The sequence below is a fragment of the Haemaphysalis longicornis genome, unplaced genomic scaffold (genome assembly GCF_048455015.1).
Source record: "Haemaphysalis longicornis isolate Haplotype H1 unplaced genomic scaffold, Haemaphysalis longicornis Haplotype H1 scaffold_7, whole genome shotgun sequence".
Lineage (NCBI taxonomy): Eukaryota > Metazoa > Arthropoda > Arachnida > Ixodida > Ixodidae > Haemaphysalis > Haemaphysalis longicornis.
The window spans coordinates 179,819,708-179,835,874 of NW_027526422.1; the positions used below are offsets into that span (position 1 = coordinate 179,819,708).

General features: G+C 50.1%; 1 protein-coding gene across 1 annotated transcript in view; it reads left to right on the top strand.

Annotated features, from left to right (window-relative positions):
• Nucleotides 1-16,167, top strand: part of LOC144145586 (high-affinity choline transporter 1-like) — an 81,544-nt gene that overhangs the window by 51,525 nt on the left and 13,852 nt on the right. The window contains exons 7-8 of the mRNA XM_077677236.1: nt 2,162-2,379; nt 11,343-11,980. Coding sequence (XP_077533362.1) covers nt 2,162-2,379; nt 11,343-11,980 — 856 coding nt within the window. The remainder of the gene's footprint in view (nt 1-2,161; nt 2,380-11,342; nt 11,981-16,167) is intronic.

The following is a 16,167-nucleotide window of genomic DNA, read 5'->3' on the forward strand; positions in this document are numbered from 1 at the left end:
CCCGAACGGCAGTCTCACAAACCGATACCGCCCGATAGGAGTCGTCAATGTGCATATTCTGGCAGATTCTTCGTAGAGGGGTATTTGGTGAAAGCCTGATTTAGCATCAAGGCGCGAAAAAATTTTCGCTCCCGCGATTTCTGCCGCGATGTCTTCTCTTCGCGGCATCTCGTAGTGTTCACGCTTTAAAAACTCATTGATTTTCCTGGGGTCCATGCATATTCTTAGCTCGCCATTCGCTTTCCTTACAATCACCAAAGGACTCACCCAGTCTGTTGGCTTCTCTGTTCGGACGATGATGCCTGCCTTCGTCATTCGGTCGAGTTCCAGTCGGAATGGCTGTTGCAAGGCGAGAGGCACTCACCGGGCAGTCTGAACGACAGGTACGGCGCCGGCCTTTAGTACTATCCTATATGGACGTTGAAGGCAGCCCGTGCCAGCAAAAACTTGGGGCAACTCCTTCAGCACTTGCTCGGTAGTGCTTGCCGTTACGTCGTTGACCGAACATTTAAAGAGCCCCAGTGCCTCACTGGCGTGAAGTACTACAATGGCCTGGCGTCCCTTCTTTACCACGAAAAAATCGATCTCTGCTGACTTGTCGCCTATGGTTGCCGTTGTTGTTAGCAGTCCGAGATGCTTGATGATCCCCCCGTCGTACGACCGTAGCACGGAGCTGCTGGTCCTCAGTTGCATGCTTGGTTGTAGGCGCTGATACATGCAGTACGGCAGAAGGTTGGCTTGAGCTCCCGTGTCCACTTTGAGCTCGAACATTTTGTTCGCCACTTGTGCTTGGACCACCCAGTCATGTTCCCGCATGACCCTCTTGGCAGAGACGTCGAGGATGTCAAAATCTTCTTCACTGCCTATGACTTCGTGTTGCTCTTGCAGCGAATCGCGAAATGATTTCTACCGCCGTATCGCCGGCAGTTCTGTCCAAAAACTGGGCAGCTCCGTGCTGCGTGCCTCCGCCAACACCTACGACACTTGAACCTTGTGGACGCCTCGGAGACTCTTGACGTCGCGACATCGACGTGACTTTATTGCGTTCCGTCTTCACGTGTCGCGCCAGGTTCGGATATCGGCGTCGTCTTCACTACTCCGACTTCACGTTCTCGTTCCCAGAGCTCGTTTTGGGCGGCCGATAACTCAGCTGCCTTGCACACAAGCTCCGCTTTCGCCAGAGTCAGGTTTTTATCGCATAGAAGCTTTTCCCGAAGTTTTGCGCTGTTTGTTCCGAATACAATTTGGTCACGTATCATGGAGTCCATCAATGTGCCGAAATTGCATGAACGTGCGAGCTTCCGTAAATCCCTTAGGAATCGCTCCGGTGGCTCACCTGGTGAATGAACTCGTTGGCGAAACAGGTAGCGGTCGTGCACCTCGTTCAGCTGAGATGTGCAGTACTCGTCGAATTTCCTGATGACGGTGTCATAATCTTGCTGGTTCTCGCCTGCGTTGAAGACGAAACTGTTGTAGACTTCTAAACCATCGTCACCGGCCATGCTTAGTAGCAGAGCGGTCTTCGTGGGTCCTGGGAACAACTTCTCTTGCTGAGCTGATGCGAGTATAAAACAGTTCGAACTTCTGTTTGAAGAGGCGCCAGTTTTTTGCGATGTCGGCGGCCAGCTGCAAGTGCTCCGGAGGCTTCAGGAATTCCATATCGATTCTTCTGATGCGTAGGCTGCTGGTATCACATCAGCACTTCTGACACCATGTTTCGTCGATGTCTGGCGAGATACGACCGAGCAAGTTTCAAGCAGAAAAAGAACGAATTGGTTTATTCCAAGGTAGTATAGAAAGATATGATGGGAAAGGGTAAAAATACGTGATATTCACAGAGCATGCGCGATGATAAGTTCGGACACAGCACGTGTCGTGATCGGTCAAGATTACACTGCCGATACAGGAAGCGGAGTAAAAAGGACATGTCTCTTACTTTCAGTGCTTACAAACTTTTACAGGTAAACGTTATGGAACCAAAAAAGAGGGATTTCCGGCAATGCGTCACTGTCGCCACAAGGTGCACTTATTAACGCAATTTTGGCGCGAGGTCATTGCTACGTCATGACGTGTTCGGTTGACGTGTGCCCCAGGTCATCCAATTAGTTTTCGTCCACGTACATTTGGGCTTTTTGCGGGCGCGCACCGTGCTGTTCCGCAGACCTGACCATGGCGGGCTACCCACGTCCCTTCCCGCTGGCGAAGAACGCCACCGATCTCACCCTGCCCCTAACGCTGCAGTACCTGACGCCAAAGTTCGTGTCGGCCATGGGGCTGGGCGCCGTGTCGGCCGCCGTAATGTCCTCCTCGGACTCCTCCATCCTCAGCGCGGCCTCCATGTTCGCCTGGAACATCTACAAGCTAGGCATCCGACAGAGCGTGAGCAGCGAAAATAGTAGTCCCTTAATGAAAGTGGTAGGGCAGACAGCGAGTACCAAACAACACAGAGCAGCAGACGCGTTTGTTGCTCTACAGCAGCAGTGGCTGCATCGTAGCTCCCTACTGGGGATTTTTCTGCAGGGCTTCTTTTAAACTGTGTGCCTGAAAGTTGACGCGAAAAATTTCCTAAGTGTCTGTTTATATCTTAACGTATTGATCAGACAATGCCGCTCCACCTTGGAATTGCATGAACGAAATAATATCAGGCATGCAGGAACGAAAGTTGTTTTAGACGTGTTCATAATTGTTTTCAGGCGTTCGATTGCGTTAATCACAACACACTTTTATCGAAACTTGATAGGTATGGTTGCCGGGATTGCGTTCACTTTTTGCTCGCGTCTTATTTAGCCAATCACCCGCCGCGGTGGCTCAGTACTAAGGCGTTGCGCTGCTGAGCACGAGGTCGCGGGTTCGAGTCCCGGCCGCGGCGGCCGCTTTTCTGATGGAGGCGAAAAGCAAAAACGCCCGTGTGTACGAGATTTCGGCGCACGTTAAAGATCCCCAGGTGATCAAAATTAATCCGGAGCCCTCCACTACGGCGCGCCTCATCGCCTGCGTTGCGTCGGCGCGTTAAACCCTACAATCAATCAATCAATTGTTTAGCCAATCGTACACAGTATGTTTGCATTGACACCAGCAAATCATTTGTTATACGTAATAAGCTGGCATGCCACAGGGTAGTGTATTAGGACCTTTGTTGTTTAATCTTTATATTAATGACATTTCATACTTATGTCAATAAGTCAGTGTAATCTGTATGCCGATGGTGGGACCATACTTTTTTCGTTTGACTCGTCAGAGCAGATCGGGAGAGAAACCAACAATGTCTTGCAGTCTATTCAATGCTGGTCAATTACTAACCAATTAAAAATAAACCCAAATAAGTCTAAAGCTATACAGTTCCTATCCCGAAATAAACAAATCATTGTTCCGCAGTATGTTAAATTTGGTTCTGACACAATAGAAATGGTGGAATTCCTGAAGGTATTAGGAGCGCACTTAAGTAATCACCTTACTTGGAATGACAGCGTTAATTCTGTAATTATAAGATTGTCTCGCATTGCAGGAATTGTTGGCACACATCGTCCATTCATTCCAATTAGGGTGTTATTGCTGTATAACTCTATTTGAATCTTATTTAAATTACGCTCACCTAGTTTGGGGAACTACTACACGTGCTAATAAAAATGCACTTCATGTACTGCAAAAAAAAAGCTTTACGTTCCATTTCGAATCTCGGATTCTCGGCCGACACTGGCCATATATTCCATAAATACTTGATTACAAAAATTGTCGATGTTTAGCTCGCGAAAAATTGCAATAAACTCAGCAGGCCTCCCATTGCCCGGATTTGCCTGTGTACATTTGCAGAAACACTGAACGATGACGCGTGCAAACCTTTCGTACTTCATACGGTCTGAGAACTTTATTATACAAATTTACCGCGCTTACTGAACAAACTGGAAGCAAGAAATATAGATATAATGCGTACTTCGAAAAAAAGAAGTGTGTAGATTAATAGCGTCGTTGTATTAGTGTTTCTCTTTTTTTTTGTTTTTTTGCGTCGCCCATCGAGGTATTGTCAAGCTAGCGCCTATCAATGCAGCCTTACAAAAAATGTCCTTGCTGAGCTTCCTTTTATTCTTTCTCTTTGCTAGTTTCAATTTTCGGGACTTAAGTAACAAAAACTACTTTTTTTATGCGTAACGTTGTATTGCATTGTTTGTCACTGCGAGTAATACCTTGATTGGTGTAACCATTTTTCTTGAAGGGCTTGTTTCTGTTGCATGCAGTAGTTCATTTGTACTGAGAGTATTTGTATTTTGTATATAGAGAAGTTGCTTTCAGTATGTGCTCCGTCGTGTTTTTTTCTTTTTCAAAAACATGTTTTCGTGTAGCGCTTGGACATTTTTAGAATCATTTCCTTGTTAAAGGAGCCATGAAGAGAAAACACAAGTTTGGTTCATTCAAAAGATTGTCTCGTTAGAATCATACCGACACCACTTTTAACGTAAACTTCGCTCGGATAAGCTACATAATTAGGAAAAACGGAAATGGTCATGCGACCCACCAGCTCATTTCCCGCAACAGAACCTGTGATGTCACATGGGCTAAGCTCTGCGATTGGCGGAGGCTGGCAGAAGCAGACGCAAATTAGGTAGAGCTTATAATCTAGACGAACGAGCGATTTGCGCTTAAATTTAGGGCACATTCTTTACAAAGCAATAGGAATGATGGGACAAACAGTGGAAGTTACGAAAGCACATGTAAACATAGAAGTACTGATGCGTTCTGCTGTTCGTACTGCGCACAGCATGCTTTGGTTTAGGTGCACATCACTACGGGGCTTGGGGTTGTCTCAGACGACACTGGCCGATTGACGCAAGCAACGGTGTCTTACGTGACCCCATTTGTCGAGCGAGCACTGTTTCAGGGAACGAATATTTTCTCCCAGAACAAAAACAAGCCAGGTTTAAATGCGGGCAAAAACAAACCAAACGCTTGCCACGGTATGGTGGCGCCATCTAGGTTAGGGAACGTAAAGAAACGCGGGAACAAACCAACACCGCTACAGGGTGGAGACAACCTTTGAACGGTCCCGTGCCGACGCAATTGGGCCAACGGGCTCAACGCGTTATTCGTTTCGTTTCCCACGAGACCTAGCAACGCGAAACAGACAATATGATTCAAACTTCTTCAGTAAACCGCGTTGCGGCGATAATTTTAGCGCGGTTTTGACACAATGACTTGCTTCGGAGGCGAGCGAGCAACCGAACATGGCGGCGCCAGCGTTATGTGTCTCTACCCTGTACGGCGGATGCGTGAATGAAGGTACTCTAGGCTGCAGAGCGGTCGGTTCCCGTGATGTCACTTGGGGCCACGAAAACGCACGATTGAGCGGGAAAATCAAAATTTTAACCTAAATTGTTTAACTTCTTAGTGAATAAAGCACCGTTTGTATCCGGACAAGCGCTGGGGGCACTATAAAACACGAAATCTTTCGAATAAAACCAACTTGCATTTTCTCTTCATGGCTCCTTTAAGTTGTTAGGCGTATATACATTTTTTTCTTTGCATATTTTTGTTACGGCAATAAAATCGCAATACTTTGCTGTCTTTTGTGCTTTTTGCTGTATAAATTATAAAGCATTATTAGTGCTGTCTGCTGCTTAGCGTTAGAATTGTGTTAACAGGCTAATCAAGCTGCTTCTATGCTGCTTTTTATTTATTTATTTATTTATTTACTCTCACGGCCGAAGCATTACAGAGAGGAGCGGGTATACATCGTACAAAAAATCAAGAAATACAGCAGATCAAAATTGTATGCACACAATGGCAGTCTGAAAACCATAAAAAGAAAGACTGCGTGATGTAAAAAAGAGGCAGGGTGGTTGTAAGAACAATGTTCAACATGGCTGAGTCTTTGAATGACGCGCACACACACAAAAAAAGCTAACAAGAGAAAACACAGCGTAACTGAAATGGCGAATTTACGCGAAATGGTTAGAGAGGGAGTTTTTAAACAAAGTGACCTCAGTGATAGCAGCGATAGGGGCTGGAAGGTGGTTCACTCATTTGCAGTTTTCGGGATAAATGATTCAAAGTACAAATTCGTGCGGGCGCTAGGCGCTAGGGCGCTTTTATCGGCGGCCATGCCATGTGCAAATGCCAAAATATATAAAATTCTAAAATCTTAAAAACAAAGCTGACGCCCAGCCGTAGTGTTAAGAGTATGTACGGCATGGTAACAATTCTGCTGGGCATTTTTATGGGCTGACATCGGGCTAGCTTTACGAGACCCTGGCAGGCGTTAGTAACACCAAGCATCTAGATTATAAATTTTTACTTGGGCACATTTTCTACTATATGATATGAAAACAACCCGCATGTGGCAGACGTTTTGCCTGCGCTTCAGTGAAGTAATGTGTGGAGGAAGAATTGATGAATGTTCAATGTCGACTGCACAAGGCGATCGAGGCATGTTTCCTGCTTTCTCACGGTAGTGAACGCCTTTCGCTCCCTTTTTTCACTACCAGAGGTGCTCTCCGGCTCAAGCTATCCGTACCGCATTAGGTAACACCGACTGCGTAAAAATAACAGGGAGTAAAAATAATGGCCCTTCAGTTTCGGGGGAAGCGTTTATAGAACAAAAGTTACACCTATTTTCTGGTTAGCATTCTTGATTGAGTTTGCTTTCCCGTAAGGCGTTTTAGTAGAGGGGTATTTGCATGCGTTGTAGAAAAATTGACGAACACCTTGCAGTAGAAAGCCGTAGCAGAGAATAAGACAAGCCAATAGGAAAATTTTGCATTTGTTGGTCGTATTCTACGGTAAAAGCAGTTCACTACAGGATGCTTGTATACCATGACGATATTTGCTTGGGCAAGAGAAGGCACTCAAACGCGTCTGCTTTCCGCTCTGCCTTATTTTGCCTTCTTAGAGAGATGATGACGAGAGAGATTATCAACAACGCAGTGCTGCTAACCAAAGATGATGTCATATTTTCCTAGCCCTCTTTTATTGTTTAGCATTTCAACAAGTGGCTGGAAGACATTCGTAATATCAAATATCGTCTTAATACTATACTGCTTATGAGCTCCGGAAGGTGTTCAGCAGCATGTGGCCACAAAAAGATTGACACTTTAAATGGTCGATGAACTCAGGAACAGTGGCTGGTCGCCACGCTAGTTCCATTATCGTATGATGTACTGTGGCACTCATCGCCTTATTCATTCGGAAAAGTACAAACCAAACGCGGAGGTCGCAACAACAGTAGTTATAGCTTTTGGTATGTTCACTCAACTCCCTGTCAAATTTATTCAAGCCGATTGAGGTTTTATCCCTACACACGCGCGAGTGCACTGGAACACATGCCGTTGTCGGGCGTTTTGCGCGTTTTGCTTACTACAGTCAAACCCGTCTATAATGAACCCGGATAGAGCGAATTATGCTACATATCGTGCAAAAGCGAATCTGTTACGAAAATGCATGCGAAGCACATTCCTTATAACGAAGTTCACACCCGATATAGACCTCGCCGCGCCTACAATTGCCATTGAAATGCATGGTCTCGGAGCGGCGATTGAGATGCTGATTGGCCGCGATTGAAATGTTGAGACTCGCATGGAGGAACGTGCCTGACACCTTGCGTTACTGTTTCCGACGCACGGGATTCACGACGGAGCACATCCAGTCAGCGAGTCCCGACCAAAACGGCATCATCGGCGAACTGCGCGAAGATCTCACCAACGTTCCAGATTCTGTGCCGAAAGGAATGTCCTTTGAGGATTTCCTGAGTGTCAACGACGACTTGCCGTCGGTGTGAGCCCCTCAGGCACAGACAGCGTCACTGATGTCATGGCAGCTAGGGCCGCTGAAAGCATCGAAGAGTCTGAAAACGTCACAGGGGACATCCTCAGTCTCTTCGGTGCTATAGTGAAGGTTAATGAAGCGCTTTTGCCAGCCGATGCGCTCTCTTGAACTGGCGCAAACGACGTCTCCGCCAAAACTAAAGTAAAAAGAAAAATCACCGCTATTTTGTGAAATAAGCCGTCAAGGCGTAAAGTAGCTTTATTTCATACAATAAATGCGTTGTTTTGTGTACGGTAATTGTCATGATTTGGCCCGAATTCGTGATCGTGGGAGGGTCGGGGTACCCTCCAGCCGAGTGACGACCTGCAGCGTGCTGGTGGTGACGGTAACCTTGAAGTCCCCGCAGATCCTAACACTGCCGTCTTGCTTCGGGACTGGCACCATGGGAGCGGCCCACTCCGACGACTTGACGGGCACCAGAATGTCGTCTCGCTGCAACCGTTGCAGCTCCTGGGTGACCCCGTCCTTCAGGGCGAACGGCAGCGGGCGCGGCTTGAAAAACCGGGGCCGGGCTCCCTCTGGAACGTGAATGCTCTCCGCCGTGCCGGTGAATGTGCCCACCCCGGGCTGAAACAGGGCCTTGAACTTGGTCAGAAGGCTCGGGATGTCTGCCACCACATGCACTGCTTCCTGGTACTCCGGCAGCCGCACACCCAATGCCTGGATGCAGTTCCGGCCCAGCAGAGTCGGTGACGACCCCTTGGTCAAGTACGGGGGCAGGGTGGCCTCCCTGTTTCTAAGGCGATCGCTGATCTGGGCTTGACCCTCGACCTGGGCAAGCTGTCCGGAGTGGCTGTGCAGCATGACGCCCGACGCCTCGACGTACACGTCAGGGTAGGTGCGTCTGAAAACATTCCCGGCCATGACCGACACGCTGGCCCCTGTGTCCAGCTCCATGGAGATGGGTTGCCCGCAGACTTCGACGGTCAGCATATATAGCGGCACAGATGATTGCACTATGCCCGCGTGTCACATGTCGAAAATCTGCGGGTCTTCGGCCACGATGTGAATGAAGCCTAGTCGCTGCGCCCGAAGCTGCTGCCGCACGCCCCCGCCGCCTACCCTTGCGCCGATTCCCTTGGCCGTGGGCTGGCGCGGAACATCTGCTGGACACCGGCTGCTGCTTCTGCCCGTTCTCCGTCCCCCCTCAGCACGCCCGAGCAATGTGCCCAGTTCTCCCACACGCGAAGCACTCCGCTTCCGCGAAATGGTACCGTGATGGGGGAGGGGGTCACCACCGCAACGACAACGACTGCACCTGCCATGCCGTGCCGCCATCTTGTCCACCGCCGCTTCCGTCGAGGGTGAGCCGGCCGCACGTGCTATCTTGCCCGCGTCCTTGGCCGCAGCATCCATCGCCAACGCTGCCTTCACGGCGCCGTCCAGCGAGGGGTCAGGAAGCTCCAGGAGTCGCGTCTGCATGGAGGGTCGTTGATCCCGCAGACGAAACGGTCCCGGAGCAGCGAGTCGAGCTGGTCCCCGAAGGCGCAGCCGCTCGCTAACCCTCGCAGCGCTGCGATGAACTGCCCGAGAGTTTCTCCGTCTCAGCGGCTCCGGTTGTTGAAGCGGAAGCGCTCCATTAACGTCGACGGAGCCGGGCTGTAGTGCGAGCGTAACGTCGCGAGCAGCTCACCCAGCGACTTGTCATGCGGCGTGGCCAGCTTGAGCAGGTCGAGCAGGATCGCGAAGACGCGGGTCCTGCAGCTGGCCATGAAAATGTGGCGTTGTTTTGCCTCGGGTGTGTCGTTCGCCTGGAAAAACACGCCGACTTGTTCCTCGTAGACCGGCCAGGCGGACTCTTCACCCTCGAACGGCTCGAGCCTCCCGTACAGCGGCATGGCGTAATGGCGGGCGGCGTGAGGGGGCGGTGTCTCGACGCTCTCGGTGGCTTCGGCCGCTCCGCGGGCTTCTTCCGCAGTCGCCAGTGCCACTACTTGGCCCGCATTCCTCACCGTGGGAGTTTCGGAGTACCCTCCAGCCGACTGACGACCTGCAGCGTGCTGGTGGTGACGGTGACCTTGAAGTCCCCGCAGATCCTAACACTGCCGTCTTGCTTCAGGACTGGCACGCTGGGAGCGCCCCACTCGTACGACTTGACGGGCACCAGGATGACGTCTTGCTGCAACCATTGCAGCTCGTGGGTGACCCCGTCCCTCAGGGCGAACGGCAGCGGGCGCGGCTGGAAAAACCGGGGCCGCTCCGGGTCTTCACTCTGCTGGAGGGTAGCCCGACTCTCCCAGGTTCACAAATTCGGACCAAATCGGGACAGTAATGACATAATTAATGCGTTTATTTCTCTACGTCGCAATGGCAGGGGGGGGTGCGTATTGCGAACTGGTAACAAAAAAATTTGTTGTAGACGAGTATGGCTATATCGAACTAAACGCGGCTCATATTACAGTTCGCTATAACCGGGTTTGACTGTTATACGCGTTTGTTTTGTGAATGACAGCTTATTTGCACAAAACTGATTGTACAGTTTCCTCGCTTTTTTGACAACGGAGCTCGTTAGGCCGTCAGACATCCGCCCGGCGTAGGCAGAAAGCCCCGGGCGCACGTGACCACGTGGCCCGCGGTGACCGCCCGGTGTCGCTGGCGCGTGGCGCCGGGCGCGAGCTTCGCGCAGTGGCTTAACAAAAAAAAAAACCGGGCGCACGTGAGCGCGTGCCTCTCGGCTCCCGCCTGGCGTCGTCCAGGCTTGCGTGCGGGCATACGCCACATGAGGAGCTCCTGCCTTCGTCGTCGTCGCCGTGCGACCGGGGTGCCGCGGGCCCGTGGCGCCAAAGACGACGCTGATGAATCTGTCACCCCATCCCTTCACAATCCACACGTGAAGACGATCACCTAACCGGATGACGAAGTGGGGGTCTTCCGAGGCGAGGACGCTCTACAAGATTTACCCTACGCGGCTGTACCTTCGGAAGACGACGATCAAAAGGACGATGACGAATTGCTACTGAATAAAACCTCGTACATGCTGTAATGGTCTTCGCTTTTCAGTTCCGCCCAAAACAGCTTTGTACAGCTGGGATCCGTCTGCCGCTTCTCTCGAGAACCGCTCACTGCGTGGGGAGAAGCTCGGTCTTCTGTTTCTACAGCCTTGCGTCACCTGTGCAAGCTGCACCAATTTTTTGTCGGCGCGGCCTTATTCGTGTTATTTATTGTCGTGCCTAATATCCACCCCGCCTAATTTCCCGCTCAATAGCCGGAATTAGAGCCCCGGGACCGGATGTGAAGCCCCGGATACACACATACATTACGCACCCGTGACAAAAGGCCTGTGCAAGCAGTTAGAAATAATGGATAGCAAGGAATAAAATTAAACCATTACTTCTATTGGAAGCAAATAACCTGCAATCCTCCCCTCTAATATTGAGGACAACATTAGTTGCACACAGCAATTAAAATGAACTGGAGTCTCGCTCTGTCTTTGTTGTGTTACGCTGTCGTAGGAACATTTTTCACACTTCAAACCGCGAGATTTTTACGTCTCATCGTTTGGTCAAAGACGCCAATGTACGTGTTTGCAGGCTTCGGAAAAGGAGGTCATCAACGTCATGCGGGTGTCCATCGTCCTGGTGGGAGCGCTGGCAACCGTGATGGCACTCACGTCCGAGTCCATCTACGGCCTCTGGTTCCTGTCGTCCGACCTCGTCTACGTGATCCTCTTCCCACAGCTGGTGTGCGTGGTGTACCTCAAGGATCGCGTGAACACGTACGGCTCGCTCGCCGGCTACATTGTCGGCTGCTTCTTGCGGGCCGGAGGCGGCGAGGAAATACTCGGGATCCCGCCCTTCATCAAGTACCCGTACTACAACTACGCTGAAGGTAAACAGATGTTCCCCTTCCGGACACTCTCCATGATCGTCAGCTTCGTAGTGCTGGTAGTGAGTTCAGCAATAGCAAGCTACCTGTTCAGCGGGGGCCGTGTGCCCCTGGAGTGGGACGTCTTCAAGTGCTTCACGCCCGTGCCGCCCAAGGTGGAGGAGGAGAAAGCTCTTGAAGTGGTTGGAGCGGACCTGAAGGCGGCGGCCAAAAAATCACCCGCGGAGAAGTTGCCATCTGCTACCGTGACTAAGAAGCCCTCTATGCTATCATCTGGGCCCGAGAGGGCCACTACGGAAACCGTGGAGGCTGCTTCAGAGAAGCTATCGGTAGGCTCACGCAGGTGAGAAAACGGCGATAGTTGCGCTGTAGGGTGCGGGCACTGTGTCTGGCCGCTTAGTTGACAAGGCTTCGCATTGCAGTGAATAGGCTCCTATGCCCATGCAGACACTGCGACGTCACAGCTTGTAGGTGGCCTATGCCCCAGGGGTAACTGAAGATTCTCTTCAAGGGGACATGAAGACAAAATGCGTTTGTATTACACGAAAGATTTTGTATTTCAATGCCCCCAGCGCTTGTGAGGCAGCAAACGAGGTTTCATTCACCAAAGAACTTAATAATTTAGGCCAAATTTCATTTTTCGAGGTGTATCGCGTGTTTGGTGACGTAAGCGATGACACGCCCAGGGCACGCATTTAAAACAAATGTTAGTACATTGACTAAGGCTGCAGCGAACGGCCAAATGTCTTTTTGTGTTTTTTTTTTATTGTTGGTGCTCCGAGATGGCGCTACGATACCGCACAGGACCGCTGTCAACACTCTCTGCTTTTTGCGGTTTTAGTCGTATTTATACCTGACTTATTTTTGCTACGGTTGATAAATATCGCTTATGCTAATTACCCATTGTGTCAGACAAACCCACCGCCGTGGCTCAGTGGCTAAGGCGTTGCGCTGCTGAGCACGAAGTCGCGGGTTCGATTCCCGGCCACGGCGGCCGCTGTTCTGATGGAAGCGAAAAGCAAAAACGTCCGTGTGTACGAGATTTCGGTGCACGTTAAGATCCCCAGGTGGTCAAAATAATCCGGAGCCCTCCACTATGGCGCGCCTCATCGCCTGCGTTGCGTCGGAGCGTTATACCCTATAATCAATTAATCAATCAATCAACCGTGTCAGACAAGCCCTACGAGCTGTACGAATGTCGGGTATTGCCGGAATATTGCACGTAGTACGCACTGTTCCTTCTGTTTTCTTGTTTCTTCGTAACTTTCATTGTTTACCACGCTATTTTTATTGCTCTAAAAGTAATATGCACTAAATTTCGACTCGTTCTGTAAGCTTATAATCCATGTTTAATTTGCGTTGGGTTTTCTCGGCCTCAGTCAATCGCAACTAGCTTCTTATAATATATCAGCTCATTGCAGGAAAGTGGCTTAAAGAGAGTATATTGATTAGAGTACACTAGAGCAGATTAGATTAGTGTATAGGAGTTTGTGTTCTGAGTTGCGTTTGGCGATTTCACCAATATTAATTCCTACGCTATTATACTTAGTTCAATCTCCACTAACGGGAAGCGGTTACCTGTCGAAACCTCGCATCGGCTGCGTGACACCGTCACGGTGGCGAGATGCCGCGACCCATGACGAGCTGCTATGAAGAGCTGGTCCCCCAGAGTGCTCCGCACTAAAGCACAACAATCTCGAAAGGTCGAGTGAAAAGCGAAAGAAAAAAACACGCGAAAAACAACTCGGGAAAGGCATACGTATTAGAATTTCACCCACAGTTTCAAGTTGAAATCCAGTTCTTCAGGGGGCGTTTGTGGTTGAGAAAAAAATTATTTGTTAGAGAGTTGAGCTCGTGTTTTTTAAATGAATGTTCCGTTGTCATTATGCACCGTATGGAGGCGGGCGGCGGTGTAACGACGTCATGGCTTCCCTCGGTGCTTATGAGGTATACATCTAACTGCAAAGACAACAGCTTGGTGAGTCACGATGAGAAGAACGATTTCGGAAATCGATAACTACACAAATTGAATACTTTAAAAAGCATTTGAGTCGCTTAAAAGTGGACTCAGCAGGGCGGAAAGCCAGTACAAAAATAACACGCTCGTGCTTTAATATTTCGGCCCATTTTAGAGGCTACTGTGTAGTTTAAATAATTTCGCAGCGCTCCACTATGGCGAGGCTCGTTGTGCAGGTGCACATCTCCAGTAAAATCCTCAAAAGGGAAGATTTATGTCGTCGAGTAAAGGGGAAAGTGAGGACATATGGTCTAAAATGGGACACGCCGCAATATTCCCGCATGCGTTGCCTTTCCCAAACTTTACGATTGCATTGTAATGTAGGGATAGCGTTGTGTCCTCTACAATCTACATTCACACAGAAATATACGGAATACAAGGGGCTACACCACTATAAAAAAATAAAGCCGCTCCACTCAATATGAAAGCTGCCGGAAGTGGAGCAGTGATTCGCCTTAATGGGCTGCAGCGCCATTATCCGCTCACTGCTGCACGCAATGCATTGCAAATTTACCGTCGTCGTAGTGATCGCGCGGCCCCTGCTGAAACTCGCAGCGGCAGTCTCTTCTTTTTGTGCTTGCTTCAATTTCGTATGCTGGATCTGTTCTGCGCCATTTCGAACGCATATATTTTTTTCTTGAATGGCTGAAGTCTTTCTGCGGCATTTCGAACGCGCCATTTCTTTCTTACGCGGCGCTTTTTTTCGCTAGCTATCGCAAAAAAATTCCCCGCATTTCCCCGAGGGGAAGAATGTGAAAGTGGGAATGCACGAGTTGAATTTGCGCGGTTCGGTAATGTTCGCGAAAGAGAGATCACACACACACACACAACTACAAAGAAAGAAAGATGCATTTATTCACAGACACCTATTTGTGTTGTCGTTGTACTTGATTGCTAGAGCGGATCTCAGCTTTGAAATTTCGTGTCAGTACTGCTTTAAGCGGGTGCATTAGCCCTTCTCACGCCCGATCCCTGGCCAATCCCCCACGTGGGTATGTGCCATGTCAGCGGCCAGGCAGCGCGCGCCCATCTCCCCCCGTTGCTAGGGAAGACGAGGAGCGCGCGCACCCGCAGCTGTTGCTATGCGGACTACGGCGGCGGACGATTCAGGCTCGCTTAAGAAATGCATTCGCACTTAAAAGCAACCAAACGAGCGTTCCTAACTAAATGAACGCGGGGACTGCCCGTTATATGCGCAGATTTTGCCTGAAATGTACATACCTGCAGTTTTCTTTGTCCTAAACAATCGGGAGATGTATGAAAGCGCCAGCGGTTCACGAGGTTTGAACGGTTGTGACTACGTAAACCGCGTGGTTTTTTGAAGACTCGGTGTGACTCCCTGTCGTCGGTATACACAAGGCTCTACTAAGGTCCGTAATCGCTCTGCGCCGCCCGATTCCGGCAGTCGCATCGACCGTTAGCGAGCTAAGACGACAAGGTAAGCCTATAAAGTGCTCTGCGCTTAAAACATTGATAAGCAGCTCCTTCTAATTCTCAAAACAATGTAGGGGAAGCGTTGCGACAACAAACTCGACGCTCCTCCGCATTTACCAACGCATTCGATGTCGTGTCACTGGTGCAGCTCTGTCGGAGCATAGAACGAATGCATGTTGCATTCCTACGGCAGATGCGGATCACTTTTGGAGCGAACGCATTCCAATGGCAGGTCGAAAGCAACGGAATCCTGTTCCGATGGCAGATCGAGAGCGCCGTCGGAGCCAAGGTCACTCCGTGGGGCAAGAAAACTTGCTCCCTCAAACCCGGCGGAGTCGGCTTGGCGCTTTTAAATGCAGAGCATTTGTATAACTCACGATGTCACCTGTGCGTCGGCGTCCGCAGCAGCCAGCCTCCCCCTACACTATAAAAAGAAAAAGAAATAACAGTTACCGGCTCCTGGTTTCGATCCCACGACCCCGCGGGCGCAACGCAAAGTACATGGTGCTCTACCCACTGCGCCACAAAACGACACAGAATCAAAGGCTGCGAATGCGCCCTATATCATTGACTCATTCAAACTACGTCGTCAGCGGCGCGCGTTGGCGACTCAGAGGCGTGCAAGCGGCGTGATAGCTGCGTGGTGTACACGTGATAGCACCAACCCCCCAAACACTAAACGTTACCGCAATACAACCACCCCCTGTAAAGCTGGTTGGCGCGGGCTCCACTCCAGTCAACTCCTGTGCTCTCTTCTCTTGCATTCGTCGGCGGTCGCAGTTGATAAGCGATGGAAGCTCCCGGCGGGGTGCACGGAAGTTGACGTTACCTACTTACGTCTCTCTCTCTCTCTCTCTCTCTCTCTCTCTCTCACAAACCCAACTACCACCACCAACAACTACCACCAGCACCAACCCTACGCCACGTAAACGACCCCAATGCTCTGCATTTACTCGTGTCCCTCGCGCGGGGGCATGCGACGGAGCATTTTTTTCTTCTCTCTGACGTCGTCGCCGTGCGCTTCCAATCTACTCTCCTCCTCGAACCATCATGGCGTCTTCGTCAGCAAATGCGCGCGC